The 21,566-nt window shown below is 44.3% G+C and overlaps 1 protein-coding gene across 2 annotated transcripts in view; it reads right to left on the bottom strand.

Moving 5' to 3' along the window:
- CCDC146 (coiled-coil domain containing 146) overlaps nucleotides 1–21,566 on the bottom strand; it is a 235,049-nt gene that overhangs the window by 47,828 nt on the left and 165,655 nt on the right. For both annotated transcript variants that reach the window (XM_073573647.1, XM_073573648.1), the window contains 3 exons: nucleotides 15,137–15,194; nucleotides 11,084–11,260; nucleotides 2,373–2,446 (listed from right to left, as the gene is read on the bottom strand). In XM_073573647.1, the coding sequence (XP_073429748.1) occupies nucleotides 2,373–2,446; nucleotides 11,084–11,260; nucleotides 15,137–15,194 (309 nt within the window). The remainder of the gene's footprint in view (nucleotides 1–2,372; nucleotides 2,447–11,083; nucleotides 11,261–15,136; nucleotides 15,195–21,566) is intronic.

Here is a 21,566-nt window from a genome sequence, read left to right as displayed (position 1 = left end):
AAGGACACCAGAAACAAAATTGTAGCCCTGCAACAGGCTGGGAAGACTGAATCTGCAACAGCCAAGCAGCTTGGTGTGATGAAATCAACTATGGGAGCAATAATAAGAAAATGGATGACATACAAGACCAATGATATTCTCCCTCGATCGGGGCTACATGCAAGATCTCACCCCGTGGGGTCAAAATGATCACAAGACCGGTGAGCAAAAATCCCAGAAACACAGGGGGACCTAGTGAAGGACTTGCATAGAGCTGGGACCACCGTAACAAAGGCTACCATCAGTAACACACTACGCCGCCAGGGATTCAGATCCTGCAGTGCCAGACGTATCTCCCTGCTTAAGCCAGGACATGTCTGGGCCCGTCTGAAGTTTGCTAGAGAGCATTTGGATTATCCAGAAGAGTACTGGGAGAGTGTCATATGATGAAACCAAAGTAGAAATGTTTGGTAGAAACAAAAATCGTCATGTTTGGAGGAGACAGAATGCCGAGTTGCATCCAAAGAACACCATACCTACTGTGAAGCATGGGGGTGGCAACATCATGCTTTGGGGCTGTTTATCTGCAAAGGGACCAGGAAGACTGATCCATGTAAATGAAAGAATGAATGGGGCCATGTATCATGAGATTTTGAGTGCAAACCTCTTTCCATCAGCAAGGACATTGAAGATGCAATGTGGATGGGTCCTTCAGCATGATAATTATTCCAAGCACACCGCCAGGGCAACAAAGGAGTGGCTTCGTAACAAACATATGAAGGTCTTGGAGTAGCCTAGCCAGTCTCCAGATCTCAACCCCATAGAAAACCTTTGGAGGGGTTTTAAAGTCCGTGTTGCCCAGAACAGGCCCAAAACATCACTGCTCTAGAGGAGATCTGTATGGAGGAATGGGCCAACATACCATCAACAGTGTGCGCCAACCTTCTGAAGACTTACAGAAAACGTTTGACCTCTGTCATTGCAAACAAAGGATATATAACAATATATTTAGATTAACTTTTGTTAATGGCCAAATACTTATTTTCCACCATAATTTTCAAAATAAATCTTACCAACTCAGACAAGGTGATTTTCTGGATTTGTTTTCTCATTTTGACTCTCATGGCTGTGGTCTACCTATGATGTCAATTACAGGCCTCTCTCATCTTTTTAAGTGGGAGAACTTTCACAATTGGTGGCTTAATAAATACTTTTTCTCCCCACTTTACTTCCATGGTCTTAAACACCTTAAATAGGGGTCCCTGGGTGAGTGCATGAGGTTGCGAACATCTTCAGGACACGTTCTGGCACAATTTGTGTGGCACCGGACCCCTTTAAAGGGGTTGTTCAGTCTAAAACAAAAAGTCTGCAGTTACTCGGTGTGCCTAGAGAGTTTTGAATCTTCCCAGCGAGAGCACTGTGCAATGAGAAAATTCACAGACATATGAGCTGGGAACAGTGGTGATGAATGCAATATGGGTATATATATTATATTTGCACATATAGACATATATAGAGAGATATAAATATGGCCATTGTCCATGAGGGAGAGGCTAATGTTTTTCTGGAATGCTGCCAGAAACTGGTGTCTGGCTTTTCATTACATTTGCAGAAGCTCATAATAATTAATATAATCAAAGGGGCTATAGTAAGTGCTAAAAACGATTTCCATGGAAGGGATGAATAATTTTCACTCTTGAAGTGATGATATGGCCACCATAGTGCTCTAATCTTCACATCATTGAGTCTGTGTGGGATTACATGAAGAGACAGATATGTAGAAGCCTACATCCACAGAAGATCTGTGGTTAGCTCTCCAAGGTGTTTGGAACCACTTCCTTGCCGAGTTTCTTAAAAAACTATGTACTAGCAGGTGTATCTGGATGGACAGATGCTTTGATCCTGGTTAGTAAGCAAAGGGCGGTTACACCAAATATTGATTTGATTTAGATTTTTCTTTTGCTCACTCCCTTTGTATTTTATTTATAAAATTAAACTATTTACCATTTCTATTTTTTTAAACTATTCTTAATTCAAATAATTTTTCCCACAGATGCCTAAATCTTTTGCACAATACTGTACGTACAGTAGAAACACAGCCTCATTATCTGTGCACATTTGTTTTAGCCTTAGCAGATATCAGATTTCTGAGTCGATTTTTAACAAATATTGAAATTCCCCGAGCAGGTCAGGCAGAACATGTGTTTATGTCAGGAACGTTTGATACATCCAAATCTGAGAAAGGCCGGGCAAGCCAATTGTAAAACGTTCCATGTTGGAAATGCCTGCGTATAGACCTTGGCGGACGTTTATGTGATCATTATTATTCATTTTAACTCTTTCCATGCTAAACGCTTCATACATGTTTTACAAATTAAAATTAAATGGCCTACATTGCTTTGCGATTAATTTTCTCAATGTCTTTGCCGATTTGCTCAGGAACATACTGGACCTGAACAAGTTCATCCTAAAACAAAAAACACAGGACAGATGAAAAAGAAAAGAAAAACGGCATATTTATCCATCAATGTTTTGTTTTCATACATTCTACATTTCTCCATTTGGACTTATTCAGAGTCTCCATTGCAAACTGTCAGATTCTTCTTGTAAAACAATGTACACTCCAATGGACTGTGCTATAAGTAAATAGGATCTGTTATATATTGTATCTGGCACTGCGCAGAAACTTCATTACAAGTATTAACAAAGCCCTTGTTAGGAACGGCGGAACGCACTAAATAAAAATAAATAATAAAGTGCGTTCGCCGCTCAGGGTCCACCGTGCAGTAGGTGTAAACACTGCTGCTAAGTAGTGACAGACGAGCAATATGGCGGAAATGCGTACGCGGGTTGAATGTCACCCAAGTGCGCTAAGCAATCTGTTTGCTTACAGAGATGTCAGCAGAGGTAAACACAAAAGGCTAAGCCTGTTAGTGTCATAGGTCTCAGGTAAATGCACACATGGTATCTGGTCACAGGAGCAGGACCTAAGACAGAGGAGCTGCGTCCATCTAGACCTACCGTGCGTGCGGCGTCGCTACTGCAGACGCCAAAGAGGGCTGCAACTGCAGCACGGCGTAGGACACTGCCGCTAGTCGACAAAGCAAGGAAGCAGGCGCAATGACGGACACTAGCACTGTGGATGATGCTGTAGTGGCTTGAGGCTTGCCACGCGCTGGCGCTGACTCTAATCTAGGTCCCTATACACATTCGTAATATCAGAGGGAGGGGATCTTAATGAGTCATTCGCCGGTTCATACATCCATCATCATTCACACAGTAGCAACTAGAGACTATACTAGCGCATGGCCGAACGGTCATGTGCGCTTTTATAGCCGGGACCTTCCAGAAGCTTCCAGATCTCCGAGATGGACCAATGAGATCTGGAGCAGGACCTGGGCACATGACTCCCGATCTCCAATGGGAGATCGTCTCGTGAGCATGCCCAGTAGGAGAACAGAGGGAATTAGTCTCTGGAGCGATCTGCTGCAAAGTAATCTCCTCTCCGGTAGATAGACAGCAGGAGACCGCAGAATGTGAGGCTCTGGATTCCTGCAGAGCAGATGCAGAAACCTGATGACTAACAGCCTTAGACTTCAGAATGAGGTGCTCCACCACCAGAGATGTACTGCAGTCTGCGCTGTACAACAGGAGGAGACGTCGCCGCTCCACCAGCAGGAGCACCACAGCAGTCAGGTGACTTGAGTAGCGCGTCATTACATGGGTTTTTTTTTTCCAACATCTACTATATATATATATATATATATATATATATATATATACACACAAACACATTAGATAGATAGATATATATATATATAGATAGATATATGTGTAAAAAATAGGAACAGCACAAAATACCTTGGAGCAGTGCACGCTTCTCTAGACACCTTTATGTCCTTGGATAATAGAAAAAAAAAGCAGCACCAAAATAGTAGTGGTGTGAACTGTTTAATAGCCTAGTGGCGTGGCAACGTTTCGGATATGGCAATCCTTTCTCAAAGCAATGAGTCTGTTACAAACACACAGTCTTATAGGGTGCACACACTATGAACATTAATCAATCAATTTCACATAAAATCATACATTATTCACATATATGATTTATGGATTCATAAAGTGCTAAGTGCTGCACCATGCATTAAACTTTCCATATACACACATGGTTTTCAAGTATCTATATTACAAGTATAAAGTGAAATACAGTGCCATAAAGTGATAATTGCATTTTAAATTAAAAATTCTCACAGGTGTGTAATCTTAATTCAGGAACATGTGCACTCACATTATAAAGCTCCTCCATGGCCACCGCTACTTGTCAGCAAGCCCAATGCTTCACTGCACATGTCTGTGTCAAAAAGACTACATATCCCACAATCCTTTGCGTGCCCACACATGTGCAGTAGGGCAATAAGGCTAGCGGTGCCATTTTACTCATGGTATATACAGGAAGTGGTCATATGATGCATTTCCAGGATATCCAGCAGTGGAAATGCTCAGCCCAATAATCCAAACCGCTTATCCCAATATCCATATTAACAAATATTATAATGAAAACCTTAGTAAACAAGATAATACTTGACTTAGTGGTGCCCTTAGTATATTTCTTTCTAAATTAAGATTATTCTATATTACCTTCATGGCACCAGGTTAATAGCCACTAAAATGCTTCTATAGGGGGGACTAAATCATAAGAGCTACTCGTATGGAGGGAAAGGAACTACGTCCAATACGGTGTCACTAAGCGGGACGAACCCCGCTATCTATAGCAAGATGCCCCCGCGGTACGTGCAACAACGAGGCTACAAAGGGTATTAGCCCCTGAGCTCCATGCACACATGACACCCCCATACCACTCCACTTTCGCTCTCCAATCACAGTATACCCCCAATCTGAGCATAACGGTATAAAACCAACATGAAATTTATTATCAGGGCATGAAAGTTAATCAGGGCAGGAATCAGGTAACCCACACTTTGCTCTCCCCTTTAACTATGTGCTTTATTTCTATCCTCCTGTGCTCCCTTGCCATCCACATTCACCACCCCATCCCCCCTCCATCACGACTCATACACATCAGGCCCTCTTTACTTCCCTCTCCCATGTATAGCTCCCATGCACTCCTCACCTTCCTGAGAAACCTCAGCCCATCTTGCCCAAACACATCGCAGAAAAAAACTACTTACAATTCCAACAACTATTTGCTCTTTATCTTCCTACTCCTACTAATTGCAGGGGACATCTCCCCCAACCCTGGTCCACACTCCCCCAACCTCAACCCCTACCCTACCTCATATCGAAACCATAATAATTTTATTAATATTACTTGCACTCCCTCATCTCCATCTTTTAATTGTACCCTCTGGAATCCACGGTCTGTATGTAACAAGACTGACACTGTCTCTCCTGCTGCCATTTCCTATGGTGGCTTACAATTCTCTCATTCCCCGAGACACACAAACAGACATGGTGGTGAAGTCGGCATACTCCTGTCCCCACAATGCACTTTGCAGGTCATCCCCCCAGTTCCATCACTCTCATTCCCTTCCTTTGAGGTCCACACCATCAGACTCTTCCATCCCCTCTCCCTCAGAGTAGCAGTCATATACCGGCCCCCAGGCTCACCCACCCACTTCCTTGAACACTTTTCTGCCTGGCTGCCGCACTTCATGTCCTCAGTACTACCAACTCTTATCCTGGGAGACTTCAACATCCCCATTAACAGCCCTACTTCCACATCTGCATCCCAGCTTCTTTCACTAACCACCTCTCTAGGCCTCTCGCAGCTCTCAGCCTCTGAGACACACAAGGACGGTAACACCCTTGACTGGTCTTTGTCCGGCTCTGTTCAATCTCCCACCTAAATAACTCACCACTTCCACTCTCTGACCACAACATACTCTCCTTCATGCTTACAAATCCTCGCCCACCCCAGTTCACTCCTACCTACCACACAATCAGAAATCTACAAACCATTAACCCTCAGACACTTTCAGACTCCCTACACTCATCACTGTCCCCAATCTCCTCTTTTTCCTGTCCTGATCTGGCTGTTCATCACTACAATGACACTCTTAGAAGCACCCTTGACCTAGTAGCTCCCCTCACCCTCAGAACCTCCAAGCACAGAATAAAACAGCCCTGGCTCACACCGCAAGCTCAACTTCTCCAGCGATGCTCTAAGAGTGCTGAACGCCTATGGAGAAAAACCCACACACCAAAAGACTTCATCCACTTCAAATTCATGTTAAGAACCTATAACGCTGCCCTTCACCTCGCCAAACAGACCTACTTCACCACCCTGATCTCCTCACTAGCCAACAACCCCAAGAGACTTTTTGACACTTTTCACTCCCTCCTCAGGCCAAAAGCACAAGCCCCTATCACAGACATTTGTGCTGATTACCTGGCCTCCCACTTTACAGAAAAAAATAGATAATATCCGTCAGGAAATCTGCTCCCAACCACCAAGTGCTGTGACTCTCATCCCTTCCTGCATCTCCCCTGGCTCACTTTCGACATTTGATCCCATCACAGAAGAAGAAGTCTCCAGACTCCTCTCTTCCGACCACATGCACTACCGACCCCATTACCTCACATCTCCAGTCTCTCTCTCCAGTCGTCATAACGCACCGAACTACAATCTTTAATCTCTCCCTCTCCTCGGGCATTTTCCCATCCTCCTTCAAACACGCCATCGTTACTCAATCACTTAAGAAACCCGCTCTCGACTCATCCTGCACAAACAACTACATACCAGTCTCCAATCTCCCCTTCATCTCCAAACTTTTGGAGCGCCTAGTTTACTCCCGCCTTACCCGTTACCTCTCCACTCACTCCCTCCTAGACCCTTCACAGTCCGGCTTCCGCCCCCTACATTTGACTGAGACTACACTCAACAAAGTGACCAATGACCTTCTGACAGCAAAACGTAACGGTGACCACTCTCTGCTCATTCTTCTTGTCCTATCTGCAGCTTTCGACACTGTTGACCACCATCTCCTACTCTCTAGGCTCCAGTCACTAGGCATTAAGGACACTGCTCTCTCCTGGTTCTCTTCCTATCTTTCTGACCGCTCCTTCAGGGTTTTGTTCTCTGGCTCCACGTCATCTCCTCTTCCTCTCGCTGTCGGGGTGCCTCAGGGCTCAGTCCTTGGCCCCCTTCTCTTCTCTCTCTACATGGCCCCAATTGACAGACTATCAGCAGATTTGACTTTCAGTACCATCTTTATGCTGATGACGCACAACTATATACGTCATTCCCAAACCTTACCCCCGCTGTACTACAGAACGCCAGTGACTGTCCGCAGTCTCCAACATCATGTTCGCTCTCTATCTGAAACTCAACCTCTCCAAAACTGTGCTTCTTCTGCTCCCGCCGTCTACTAACCTCCCTAAATCTGACATTTCCCTCTCTGTGGGTGGCACTATAATAACACCCCGGCAGCAGGCGCGCTGTCTGGGTGTTATGTTTGACACCAATCTCTCCTTCACATCCCATATACAATCTCTTGTCCGCTCTTGCCGCTTACACCTAAAGACATCTCTAGAATCCGCCCTTTTCTCACCATGGAAACAACAAAAACCCTCACTGTAGCATTAATCCACTCCCGCCTGGATTACTGCAATGCTCTATTAATTGGCCTCCCCGTTACTCAACTATTCCCTCTCCAGTCCATACTTAATGCAGCAGCCAGGGTGATCTATCTGGCTAATCGGTACTCGGACGCATCTGCTCTTCGCCAGTCCTTACATTGGCTGCCCATTCATTTTAGGATCCAATTCAAAGTACTTGTTCTCACCCACAAAGCTCTCCACAGTGCAGCATCCCCCTACATCTCCTCCCTCATTTCTGTCTATAGGCCTAACCGACCGCTGCGCTGTGCAAACGACTTTCGACTAACCTCTGCACTAATCCGTACCTCCCACTCCCGACTCCAAGACTTCCCCGTGCTGCGCCAATCCTCTGGAATGCTCTACCCCAAGAAATTAGGACCATCCACAATTTGCATAGTTTTAGGCGCTCCCTCAAAACACATTTGCTCAGAGCGGCCTATCACGTTCACTAATCAAAATCATTCTATGTGTAAGTGTGCATGAGTAGCCCATTCACTATCTACATCCATCCCTCAGTCCCTCAAGATGGCTGGACCATCATTGTAAATACATCACTGTAAATACACACCTGTACTTTGTATCTCCCCTACCTCACTGTAGATTGTAAGCTCTCACGAGCAGGGTCGTCTTATTTTGCTTTAATTATTGTATTGTTAACATTGTTACTTTTGACTTGTGTTTTGAAACTGTTAAACTGTAAAGCGCTGCGGAATATGTTGGCGCTATATAAATAAAGATTATTATTATTATCCAAATAAGAATTTTTTTTTTTGGAATTTTTTTAGAAAACATTTTCTTCCAGATATAAATTCATACAACTATAAACACCGACTTGTGCAGTGAAAAATAGAGAACATTCTCCAACACAATAACCAATGTGAATGCATCCCCTCCATAAGATCCAAATCTGTGAAAAAATAAAATTAAAAACATTATTAATAAAAATATAAACAGACATAAAATACGGAGAGAAAAACAGGATTAGAAAGTCATTGTGTGTCTCAACTTTACATTATCTAATTCGTTTTAAAATCCACATTGAGACCATTTGGTCTCAATGGGTTCAACTTCATAATCCAATCAAGTTCCTTTCTTTTGAGTAGACGCACCCGATCACCTCCTCTCCTCATTGCTGGTACCGCATTAATTATGCGGAAGCGAAGTTGTTTTTCTGTATGTGATTTCTCTACAAAGTGAAAAAAGAGAAAAAAACTCTTGATCGTATCCCATTAGTAAGTACGTTTTGTGCGGAAAGCACCCAGATTGCGTCTGTGATCAAAAAACATTGGGGCATGCTGGGTAAATGTCTACCTCAAGTAAAAGAATTTTTGAATCCCCCGTTATTTTCATATAAACGTAGTAAGACAATTGCATCCACTTTGGTCAAAGCTGATATAGGCCCTTTTAAAAAATCAAATGTCATTGACGGGAAGTGACAGAAAGGGATGTTTTCCCTGTCTGTCCTGTGTGAACTGTGGTCTTATGTTAAAAGAGTCTAATTTCCAACATCCAGTTACTAATGAAAAATTTAAAATAAAACATTTCTTGACGTATGATTCAGACTTTGTAAACTACCTTCTAGAGTGTCCGTGTCGCCTGTGATACATCGGAGAGACAACATGTGATTTCAAAACGAGAATAAATCTGCACCGATGTACCATCAGGAAGAAACGTATGGATCTACCAGTTTCCAAACACTTTGTAGAGAAATCACATACAGAAAAACAACTCCGCTTCTGCATAATTGATGCGGTACCAGCAATGAGGAGGGGAGGTGATCGGGTGCGTCTACTCAAAAGAAAGGAACTTGAGTGGATTATGTAGTTGAACACATTGAGACCATTTGGTCTCAATGTGGATTTAAAACGAATTAGATAATGTAAAGTTGAGACGTACAATGACTTTCTAATCCTGTTTTTCTCTTCGCATTTTATGTCTGTTTATATTTTTATTAATAATGTTTTTATTTTTTCACAGATTTGGATCTTATGGAGGGGATGCATTCACATTGGTTATTGTGTTGGAGAATGTTCTCTATTTTTCATTGCACAAGTCGATGTTTATAGTTGTATGAATTTATATTTGGAAGAAAATGTTTTCTAAAAAAATTCCAAAAAGATAATAATAAAATTCGTATTTGGATAATAAATTTCATGTTGGTTTTATACCGTTATGCTCAGATTGGGGGTATACTGTGATTGGAGAGCGAAAGTGGAGTGGTATGGGGGTGTCATGTGTGCATGGAGCTCAGGGGCTAATACCCTTTGTAGCCTCGTTGTTGCACGTACCGCGGGGGCATCTTGCTATAGATAGCGGGGTTCGTCCCGCTTAGTGACACCGTATTGGACGTAGTTCCTTTCCCTCCATACGAGTAGCTCTTATGATTTAGTCCCCCCTATAGAAGCATTTTAGTGGCTATTAACCTGGTGCCATGAAGGTAATATAAAATAATCTTAATTTAGAAAGAAATATACTAAGGGCACCACTAAGTAAAGTATTATCTTGTTTACTAAGGTTTTTATTATATTTGTTAATATGGATATTGAGATAGCGGTTTGGATTATTGGGCTGAGTATTTCCACCGCTGGATATCCCGGAAATGCATCATATGACCACTTCTTGTATATACCATGAGTAAAATGGCACCGCTAGCCTTATTGCCCTACTGCACATGTGCGGGCACGCAAAGGATTGTGGGATATGTAGTTTTTTTGACACAGACATGTGCAGTGAAGCATTGGGCTTGCTGACAGGTAGCGGTGGCCATGGAGGAGCTTTATAATGTGAGTGCACATGTTCCTGAATTAAGATTACACACCTGTGAGAATTTTTAATTTAAAATGCAATTATCACTTTATGGCACTGTATTTCACTTTATACCTGTTATATAGATACTTGAAAACCATGTGTGTATATGGAAGGTTTCATGCATGGTGCAGCACTTAGCACTTTATGAATCCATAAATCATGTATGTGAATAATGTATGATTTTATGTGAAATTGATTGATTAATGTTCATAGTGTGTGCACCCTATAAGACTGTGTGTTTGTAACAGACTCATTGCTTGAAAAAGGATTGCCATATCCGAAACGTCGCCACGCCACTAGGCTATTAAACAGTTCACACCACTACTATGTTGGTGCTGCTTTTTTTTTTTTTTATATATAGATAGATAAATATAGATATATATACATACACACACAAGTTTGGTATCGCAGTCATCGTACTGAGCTGGAGAATCATACTGCCAGGGCAATAACTACCATAAAAACAAACTAAAAAATTATAGCATTTTTTGTGCAATCTCACAGCACTTGGATTTTATTTTTTTTCTTTTAGTAACCTGAAAACTTAAAAAGTTATGGCTCCTTGATATAGGGTATGAAAGAAATGAAAATGCCAAAAAAAAGGAAAATCACTCGGTCAGGAAGGGAGTACTTAGCAGAAGGGAGGATAATAAATATCTGTGTCCTGTAATCACCACACCTTTGTGACTTCTTGTTGTTCTTCTATCTTTTCAAGTTCTACTTTCTCTCTTTGAATTTCTCTTTCCTTTAATGCCAAGTCTTCCTTTAGTGCTTTAATCTCCAGTATTCTCTGGGTGTTCTCTTTCTGCAGCTCATCGCTGGTTTCTTTCAGCAGTTTGGCCCTTTTCTCTAACTCCTGCAATGTAAAAGCATTTCTATTGTGCATCTATATCTCTCATCAGAGAAAAGTAAACAGGAGGAAATTAGGAGAGATTCAGAAAAGGTAATAAAAACTATACATTTGCCCATAACTGTCCCTGTCAACGTTATAAGCTGTAGAATTATACATTTTAAAAGTTAACGGTCCAGTCCACCAACCCATCTACCATCTGTATACAGAACCATAATCTGTGCTCGACTGCCTTTATTTTACTATTCACTCCTATAAACAAACTGGAAATTTATAGTAAAACCTTACAACTGTAAATGATGTCTACATCCCCAGATACTTAAAAAAGACAAGAGAATCATAGAATGTTAGAGATGGAAGGGACTTCCAGGTTCATCGTGTCCAACCCCCTGTTCAATGCAGGACTCACTAAGCCATTTCAGACAGACGTCCGTCTGGCCTCTGTTTGAAGACTTCCATGGAAGGAGAACTCATCACTTCTCTGTCATGATCCCAGTGCAGGTTTTTGAGCTGCACACAGGGGGTTAATGTCTGGAGCTCTGTGCAGGTTTTGACCTGCACACTTGGGGTTAATGATTGTGGCCTCTTTCTGGTTCTGGGAGAGCTTCATAAACCTCTGGGTAGCTTCAATCCCTGCCAGTTATACTTTTGCCTTTGGCCTAGTGTGCTGACCCCCGTGTGCCTGTTTGTTGCTATAGCTTGTTTATATGGTTCTGACCTGGCTCTGTTTCCCGTTGTGAGTTTGCCTGTTGTTTGTGTACTGCATTATTATCTGTGTATGACTCATTGCCTGTGACCTGACTACTCTCTGCTCGCCCCTCTTGTACCTTGCAGCTATCTGTGTATGACTCATTGCCTGTGACCTGACTACTCTCTGCTCGCCCCTCTGGTACCTTGCAGCTATCTCTGTGTGTGACTCTTTGGCTACGTCCTGACTATTCTCCCTGTCTATGCCCCTTGGTAACTTTGTCTCGCAGTTACTCTGCTAGGAATTGTCTTGCAGCTCCTAGCTCTGTGGAGTTTAGGCCACGCCTCTAGCAGTCACGTGCTTCAGGTCCTGTGGCTCTGAAGTACGCATCTATTCGGTTGCTGCCCGCTCAACAGGTAGCTTTGAGCACGCTTTCGCTTTACTCAGGGCACGCGCACTGGCTCAGTGAGCAAGTTCAGTGCGGTGTCTCTGACACTCTCATGACAGCCTGTTCCACTCTTTGATCACCCTCACTCTCAAAAAGTTTTTTCTAACTTTCTCTAACTCTATCTAATCTGTATCTTCTACCTTTCAGTTTTATTCTATTGCTTCTCGTGTTTCCATGTATAAATGAGAATAAGGATGATCCCTCTACACTGTGACATCCCTTCAGATATTTTTAGACAGCTGTTAAGTCTCCTCTTAACCTTTTTTTTAGCAAGCTAATCATTGCCAGATCCTTTAACCGCTCCTCATAGGACATACTTTGCTGCTCTCTCACCATACTGGTAGCTCTTCTCTGAACTTGCTCTAGTTTTTCAATGTCTATTTTAAAAAATGTGGTGCACAGAACTGGAAACAGTATTCCAAGTGAGGTCTGAGCAAGGAAGAATTGAGGTTGATAATTACATCACGTGATCTAGATTCTATGATTCCCTTAATACATCCTAGAACTGTGTTTGCCTATTTTGATGCTGTAAAACACTACTGACTCATGTGCAGTCTGTAATCCATTAGTATACTTAAGGCTTTTTCTCACATGCTGCTACTTAGTTCTATTCCTCCCATTCCATAGATGTAATTTTCATTTATCTTGCCCAGATGTAGAATCTTGCATTTTTCCCTGTTAAATACCATTCGATTAGTTGTTGCCCATTATTGAAGCTTATCTAGATCCTTCGGAATCCTTTCTATATCTACTCTAGTGAAGCTATCCCTCCTAGCTTTGCATCGTCAGCAAATTTGATTATTTACCTTCAGTTCCCGTATCTAAATCATTTATAAAAATGTTGAACAACACTGGGGCCAGGGCAGAGCCTTGTGGTACCCCACTTGAAACAATCTACCAGTTAGATGTGCAAACATTTATTACCACTCTTTGAGCACAATCACTGAGCTAGTTATGAATCCACCTAATTGTAGCCTTGTCAATCCCATACTTTGCTATTTTTTCAATAAGGATAGTATGAGGTACTTTATCAAATGCTTTGCTGAAGTTGAGACACAGTATACTATAGCTACCGCCTTTCACTGATCCACCCAGTCAGTGATTCCATCATAAAAGGAAATTAGCATGACTTGTTGTTTGCTACAAACCAATGTTGGCTCTAGTTAATTACTGTATTCTTATCCAAGTACTTACATGCTGTTTAATAATTTTTTCAAAGATCTTTCCTGGTATAGAAGTAAGGCTCACTGGTCTGTAATTTTCTGGCTTCATCTTCTTTCTTTTTTTTAAAGATTGGGTCAAAATATGCCCTTCTCTAATCTTCTGGGACTTCTATTCTCCAGTATTTTTAAAAGATTCTGTCTATTTGTTCTACAATTTCCTCTGCTACCTCTTTCAATACCCTAGGATGTAATTCATCTGGACCAGGTGATTTAAATTCATTTAAATTAGCTAAGTGTTCCCTCACTATCTCTCTGTTTATAGATAGTGTGGATTATTTTTTTCCTTCAATAGCATTGTGAAGATTAGTTGATGTTACATTTGCTTTCTTAGAGAACACAGATGCAAAATAGGAATGTAAAAGTTTGGCCTTCTCAGCATCATTTTTGACCACTTCTTCCTTTTTATCCTGTAAAAATCCTATAGCATCTTTGACTTTTCTTTTGCTTTTGGCATACCCCCAAAATCAGTTTTTATTGCTTTTGGTCTCCCTTGCAAGCCTCACTTCATTATTGGCTTTAGCTCTTCTAATGCTCGCCCTTCAATTCCTGCAAACATCATTATATTCCTCTTGAGATATACCCCCTCTTTCCATTTAATATACATTTCTTTTTTTTCCTTTGCAGTAAGTGTTTAAGTTCTGTGTTCATCCATCCTGGTCTCTTTAAATGCTTCCACAGTGAATCCAACTGTAAAGTGATGATAATTACAAGATTCTGGACATTGCCCTATTTTTTTCTTTTGCAACATATGTGTATCACCTTATTACTAAAGCCTGTGATTAGCTGCAGCGGTCAAGTGACAAACAGCAATTCAGTGGATGTAATATTAAAGATCTGTATGGAGGAGTTACCAGCCATCAGTAAATTCATGACACGCTGTTCCAGTCACCTGACTGATGCAGCCCATCACAGGCTTTAGCGGTCTTGTGATATTAGGACGATACAGTCATCACTTCCTGAGGCGGCACAGCCTGTGATAGATTAATGTGGGTGTTAGGAAGTGTGAGCCTATGATTGTTGTTTTGTAATATCTATTCCTTAAAAAAATGAAATATAAATGATTGCCAGACAATGCCTTTAAGGCTTTATGGACATCTGCCGTACATGTACAGAGGATGAATTCACTGCTGTCATGGAGCGGGCTCAGTAACTAAGCCTGATCCATGCAACACGGGTGTTGGCTTTATCTTTTTAAATACCATCAGTTAAATCTTTTAAAAGTCACTGTCAAGTGTAACGGTGGGATATAAATGATGGCCATGATTCCCACTCTATGGTCCCATTCCTGGCATGATGATGGATTGCCATAGTCGCTGGGGGCCTAGTGAAGGACCCTGTGCCTACCATGTTAGAACTCCTATGAAGTCCACTCTGAGGTTGTATTACAGTATTGCAGTGTATTTCAGAGATAATCAAGCAATCCCCTAAGAGGACTAAAAAATAATTACAAAACATTTGTAAAAAATATAAAAGAAAAAAATGTACAGACACATATCTATTAAATATAAAGATACAATACTTACCCCAGTTTTGGGGATTCTTTCATACTCCCGTTCCAGAAGCCTTTTTTCTTCCCGTAAACTGTTGAAAGATTTTACATGCAGTCCATTAGAATAGATGCAGTATATGTCTCTTTATTTACAGGTAATTGTCAAGATTTTGGGAAAAAAAAAAAGATCTGCTGGTTATTGTTGATAAGCTGCCATCAGTGTACTTCTACTGGATGGATGGTGAATTGCAGAGGTGGTTGTTTTTTTTGCACTGTTTACAATATTCTAGCAAGTTGAATATATCGCGTTTACTTACACAACTGTTAAAAATGGACAACCCAAAATTTCATCGCACCCATGTGTACTGTGTGAATGTAAGGGGTACTGGAAGTAAGGTTCACTGGAAGCAGTGAAGACCCGGAGGCAGAGAAGGGGTTATCAGGATTTACTAGAACAGGTTATTATCATACAAGAAATATTACATACAGGGAGACGAAATCAGCAGCGACAACAACAGGATTTGAACACAAACACAATATTTGAGAAGGTGTATGAAAAAGATAACTTATCACTTGCAGTTCTTGTTGGGGAGGGGCTGGAATATCTCCCGCCGGCTTCGTAAATCGTGGACAATGTCTTTGACTCTGTTACAGAGGAACGAAAAGCACTGTTTCCCGACCGTGCCGATGTATCTGGACCCGCTTGGCTTGAGTGCGCTGGAACGTAGAAACAGTCTCTTTTGTGGATTCCTCTGGAATGGTGCCGAACACAAACCGCATGCACGCTCGCAGGCCGCGGCAGCGTGCGAACCTCTGAAGTGGTCGCTAGGAACAGAGCAAGTCAGATTATCTCTCACTGAGAGCGGGAAGGAGCAGTCTAGTAAGGGAAGGTCCGGGGACAGCTCAGTAAGGACACAGTCAGTTTGCAAGTCAGAACGCTGCGGGATAGATGATGTAGAGTTAGCAGTCGGAGCAGTGGGGAGGGAGTCAACCTTCTCCTTGCTCTCCTGTCGCCTTCCCGTCAAATCTCCCTCGTTCCCGCTCTCAGTCCCTTTTATCTCCCCTATGCCCCCTGCTGTCCAGTGCAAAGGTCCTCCCCTCCCAGAAGAACTGTCCCCCGGCAACAGCGGCAACAGTCCCGATAGTTCCAGCCCCAAAGTGTACTGGAAACCGCTGACTCTGTCCGTGCTCATCTTCTTACACCCCTCCTCTCTTTTCACTCAACATTCCACTGGCGAGGCATCTTGAGAAACATTACATCGTTGCTTGTCTGTCTTAGCGATTTGTTGCCAAATGAACTGATCCTGATTGTAACGATTGGGGAGGTTGTGCAGCCATTGTGCGTTTGGAGCGACGTAGATTGGAAGGAACAGTGGAGTCTTCTAGTGGAGGCAAAGTTGGATCTGTACCTGCTGTAACATTTTCTTCCGGCATCCCAGGGCCCTGACAAAGAGAGGTATTCTCAGATTGCTGCTCAGGACTTTCTTCATCTTCTTCTGTCAGGGGAGACACCACCTCAGGAATATCAGGTGTTTCTTTCTCTTGTACGGGGTCTTCTGAGAGGCATGGCCGGAGCATACTCCTGTGTACTACCCTGGTGGAAGAATTCTCTTCTCCTTCTTGACAAATCTCATAGATGGGCCCTTCTGCATCGACCTGACGTTTTACTCTGTAGGGCTTACTCTCCAACCAGCCAACCAGTTTTCCAGCTTGCCCCATGAAATTTTCCCCGCACGAACACTCGATCACCAACCTGAAGATCTGTCCCCCGCAGAGGGAGCTTCTCAGGGTGCTCCAGCTCCGGGATCCGAGTCTGTACTAGATGATGTAGGGTCTGCAAACGGTGGCGATATTCTCGGACCCCCCAATCCGGGGTAGTCTGTTATGAATGGGTCACTGAGGAGGATGGCAGGAACAGGCTAAGCCACCAGAAAACCAGAGAGGTTGGTAACTAAGCAGATTGCAGACCCCTGATCCTATCAACACAACTAACAGTAGCCGTGGAGTGTTCCTACGATGCCCTAGACGCTTCGTCACAGCCGGAGAACTAACTAAGCCTGAAGTCAGAAAGGTGAAATCTAAACTGCCCCGGAGCAGATCCCCAAAGGAATAGACAGCCCCCAAACATATATTGTCGGTGAGACAAGATGAGACACAAACACAGGCAGAAAACAGACTGAGCAAACGGTGGGGCTCAAGCTGTTTAGACAGGACAGGACAGAAAAGATACTATCTGCAATCACGCACAAAACCCTAGAAAAATCCAACACTTCTGATATACACAAAACCTAAGGCCACACGACCTCACCTCCGCTAGATCAGCACTCTGGTTAAACTGGAAGCAAAGCAAAAGATACTAACATAACAGGGGACTGAACAAACTGACACAAGCTGTAACATATAGAGCAGGGACCAGCGCTGCCCCCAGCAGGGAGTACGCTGAACCCTAGCAACAAAGCAAAAAGCAAAAAATAGGCACAACCAAATTAGATGCAAAGGATTAGCAAAAGAATCACTTAACTGAACCATGCAGATCAGGCAGGGGACAAAAGAACTCCAAATGCTCAAGGAGGAAAGTCACCAGCAACCTTCAAGAGCAGCCAGCTCAATTATATGCTCCCAGCCAGTAATCCCAGATTCCCAATTATCATCAGGTGGGGAACTTCCATCAACCTGGCCTGCTCCACTACTCTCAGTAACCACCAGAGGGAGATGTGGGAGCTTCGGCTCAGAGATCCGAGCAAGGGAATTCACAACAGTAGTCCTCCCCTGGATCAAGCTCTAGTTCTGTGACTTCTTTCCCAGTTCGGTAAACAACAAGGAGTAGGGCGTATAACCAGTGGTTTGATGGACTCGATTATTGTAGATCCACAAGAGCTCAGACACGTACTTGGGCCACCTAGCCTTCATATCATCTTCCAGGGTCCTTAACATCTGGATTAGAGTACGGTTAAACCGCTCACAGGCCCCATTTCCCTGAGGGTGGTATGGTGTGGTATGGGACCTGTCAAACTGGTAGATCTGTTGTAGCTCATCCATTACTCCGCAAGAAACAGGCTCCTTGATCGGAATGGAACTGCTGTGGGCATCCATAGACATGAATGAAATTTTTACAGATGGCGTGTGCAGCAGACTCAGCCGTTTGGTCCCAGGTGGGCGTCACAACCACTAACTTCGTGAAGTGATCTACCATCACTAGACAGTGGTCATATCCATGGTGTGCCGGCCCAATGGTCAAGTAGTCGATGGTCAACAGCTCCAAGGGGGCTGATGTCACTATAGTTTGGGTAGGAGCTCTTTGTTCTGGGGATTTGGCCAACTCACATGCCTGACAGTCTACAAGCCTCTTCAACCGCTGTTCTCAACCGAGTGTGGTAGACAAATCGCTGCAGCCACTGGAAAGTTTTTTCAAGACCAAAATGAGCCCCCTTTTCGTGAACTTCAGTGGCCACTGTAGACAGCACTGTCTATGGAATCACCACCTGCCATGAGGCTACCAACTCTTTCTGTAATTGAACCTTCCGATATAACAGCCCGTTTATCATCTGGGGGAGAATCTTCAGTGTTTCTGGAGTCAGAGTATTCCGCTGTTCTAGACTGGGCAGCTTCTTCAGTGTCCCTCATTGTCTAAACAGAGCAAGTTCACGATCTTCCTGCTGCAGCCGGACTCACTCATCCAGAGATCTTCCCAACACTCCTTCATGATGGGGGGTCCGTATCTGGTCCAGTGTAGCCGCCACCGTCCCAGCGGTCTTCCGGAACCAGGGAACCTCCTCCCCCTCCAGCATCTCATCTTTACTCTTTACAGGTGGCGCATGTCTTGCTCTGGATAGGGCGTTGGCTTGGGTGTTCTCCATCCCCCTCCTGGCCCACACCAACACCAGTAATTCCAGCTTAAAGGAACTGTAGTAGTCTGGGTTGTGCTCAGAATCGTGAAGGGACCGACTAGCATAGGCAATCTCCCTTTCTTTCCCATCCTGCACCTGTGAAAACACAGCCCCAAGTCCGTGCAAGCTTCCGTCGGTGTGGAGAATGAACGGTATAGAGAAGTCCGCATAAGCCAGTACCGGAGCTTCAGTCAGTACCTTATTCAAGTCACGAAAAGCATTCTGCCTTTCCTCTCAGCGGATGGATCGACCCTTTGCATTCGGGGGTGCTCTTTCAGAAGCTCGAGCAAAGATTGCAACACACTGGCAAAGTTCTTCACGAAGCGACGATAGTACCCCGTCAGTCCCAGGAACGCTCGGACATCGGTTACGGTCTCCGGGGTCGACCAATCCTGAATCACAGCGATTTTCTCCTTCGGCTGAAATGACATGACCTAGGTACTCGATCTGGGTTTGGATCAAGTCGCACTTCTGGGGTTTCACCTTCAGTCTGTACTACTGCAGATGGCTCAGCACTTGCTCTAATTTCCGCAGGTGATCTTCAAACGAAGCAGCGTATACTATGATGTCATCCAGGTAAATGAGTGTGGCCTCAAAGTTCAAATCACCTAGGCACCTCTCCATCCATCATTGGAACGTACCAGGGGCATTGGCCAGGCCAAATGGCATCCTGTTGAATTCAAAGAGGCCCAAAGGTAATATAAAGTCCGTCTTCGCCAGGTCCTTCTCTGACATGGGCACTTGCCAGTAGCCGCTGGCGAGATCTAGCATTGAGAAGAACTTGGCTTTCCCCAATGCAGATAGAGATTTCTCAATCCGGGGCAGAGGGTATGAGTCCTTCAAGGTGCAGGCGTTGAGCTTGCGGTAATCCACACAGAACCTCAGTGTCCTGTCCTTTTTCTGCGCCAGCATAATGGGAGCTACCCACGGACTTTGGCTCTCTCTAATGACGCCCACCTGTAGCATCAGTCTGAGCATCTCTTTCACTTCCTGATATAACTGTGGCAGAATTTGCCAGTAACGTTCTCGAATGGGTGCTGTATCCCCCGTTGGTATCTTGTGAGTGATCGCTGTGGTGCAGCCAAAGTCATCCTCATAATTTGCAAACACGGATTGGTATTGCCCTAGTAACGCTTTTGTTGTACCTGGGTGGGCGTGAGTTCAGATAGTTCGGCGCGCATCTTTTCCAGTGTGCGCCTACCTTCTTGGATGCATTGAGGTTCGGCTGTCGGAGAAGTGGTGACCTTTACCGACCACGGGTCTTCTGGATTTACTGCCAACTGTATAGTCTGGGGCAGTATGATTTCTTTGGGCATGCTCACTACCCACGCCACTTCACCCCTGTGTGGGACGACAATTTCCTGATCTGTCAAATTTACGCAGTGTACAACCACCGTCCCCTCACGTACCACGTCCAGTGTTCGGGCCACTAAGAGTCCTGCAGGCAATTGTCCAGTTACCGAGGGTTCCAATTGTACTTCTACCCCCCCAATGGGGCTTGTGCTCGGACGGGCAGGGTCAGTACGGCCTGTCCTGGTGGTAGGATGAGTTTAGTGGAGGCCAGCACAACTACTTTTCCTAACGTTTCCCCATGACTAGAGACCTCTTGAACTCGAGCTGTATGAATTAACTGTTGAAACACTTGTCGCTGGGAAGTGTGCGGACTCCACTGTTTCAAAGACAAATGAGAAGGTTCGTCGATGAGCAGTTTTCTGAACTGTTTCAGGATATTCATCCCTAGGGTCATACCGTGGCTGGCCTCCCCCAGGGTCAGCACGATACCCTTCCATCCAAGATCCTTCCCACACAAGGAGACCTGCATCCACACCACCCCTGCTTCCAGGATGCGCAAGTGGTTTGCAGCTGTCAGTTTTACTACCGGGCCCCACTCAAGCCGGAGAGTCTCTGGGAAGTGTCGGCGAAAATATGCTTCGGGCATCGTGGTCACATGAGACCCAGTATCCACCAGGCAACGCACGGCCCGACCATCGAACTCGGCCCAGACCAGCGGGCATGTAGACACCAGATTTGTTGGACTTTCACTACTCCTTCCTTTCCATTCTAGCTACGGGCGACGTCTCCCAGGCTTAGAGCCCTCTAGTTTAATGGGTGGCGTGGGTGGCGTCCATCCCGCCGCAGACATTCCCTAGCCATATGTCCTACTTCTCCGCAGTTATAGCAAGCGAAGAGCCTCTATCGGCGGAACCTTCTGGCATCGTTAAGGACATCTGCTTCACCTTGGCTCCTGGCTGTGTACTGGCCGGCATCAACTTTCTCCTTCACCTGAGCCAATTCCTCTTGAATATTCAACAGCTCCTTTCTCATCTCTTCAACCCACTGGGGTTCAGCAACTGTTTTCACTGCTGCTTCACCACTCTGGACCTTCCTTACTGGGACCGTCACCCCCTGCTCCTGTTCTCGTTTCCCATGTCGACAAAAGTGACATGAGGGTCCGCCCGCACCTGCTCTCTCAGGGTCTGCTTGGTCAGGGCATCCCACAGGCCAGTTACCAACAAGTCATGCAGCATGACATCTGTTGGCCCTATTCCCACTCCGTCCTTTCTAGCAATGGCTGTG

Source organism: Dendrobates tinctorius, unplaced genomic scaffold (assembly GCF_039654945.1).
Source record: "Dendrobates tinctorius isolate UK_male_01 unplaced genomic scaffold, ASM3965494v1 ptg000035l, whole genome shotgun sequence".
Lineage (NCBI taxonomy): Eukaryota > Metazoa > Chordata > Amphibia > Anura > Dendrobatidae > Dendrobates > Dendrobates tinctorius.
The sequence above is the reverse complement of the archived record's forward strand: the minus strand, read 5'-3'. Positions and strand labels throughout refer to the sequence as shown.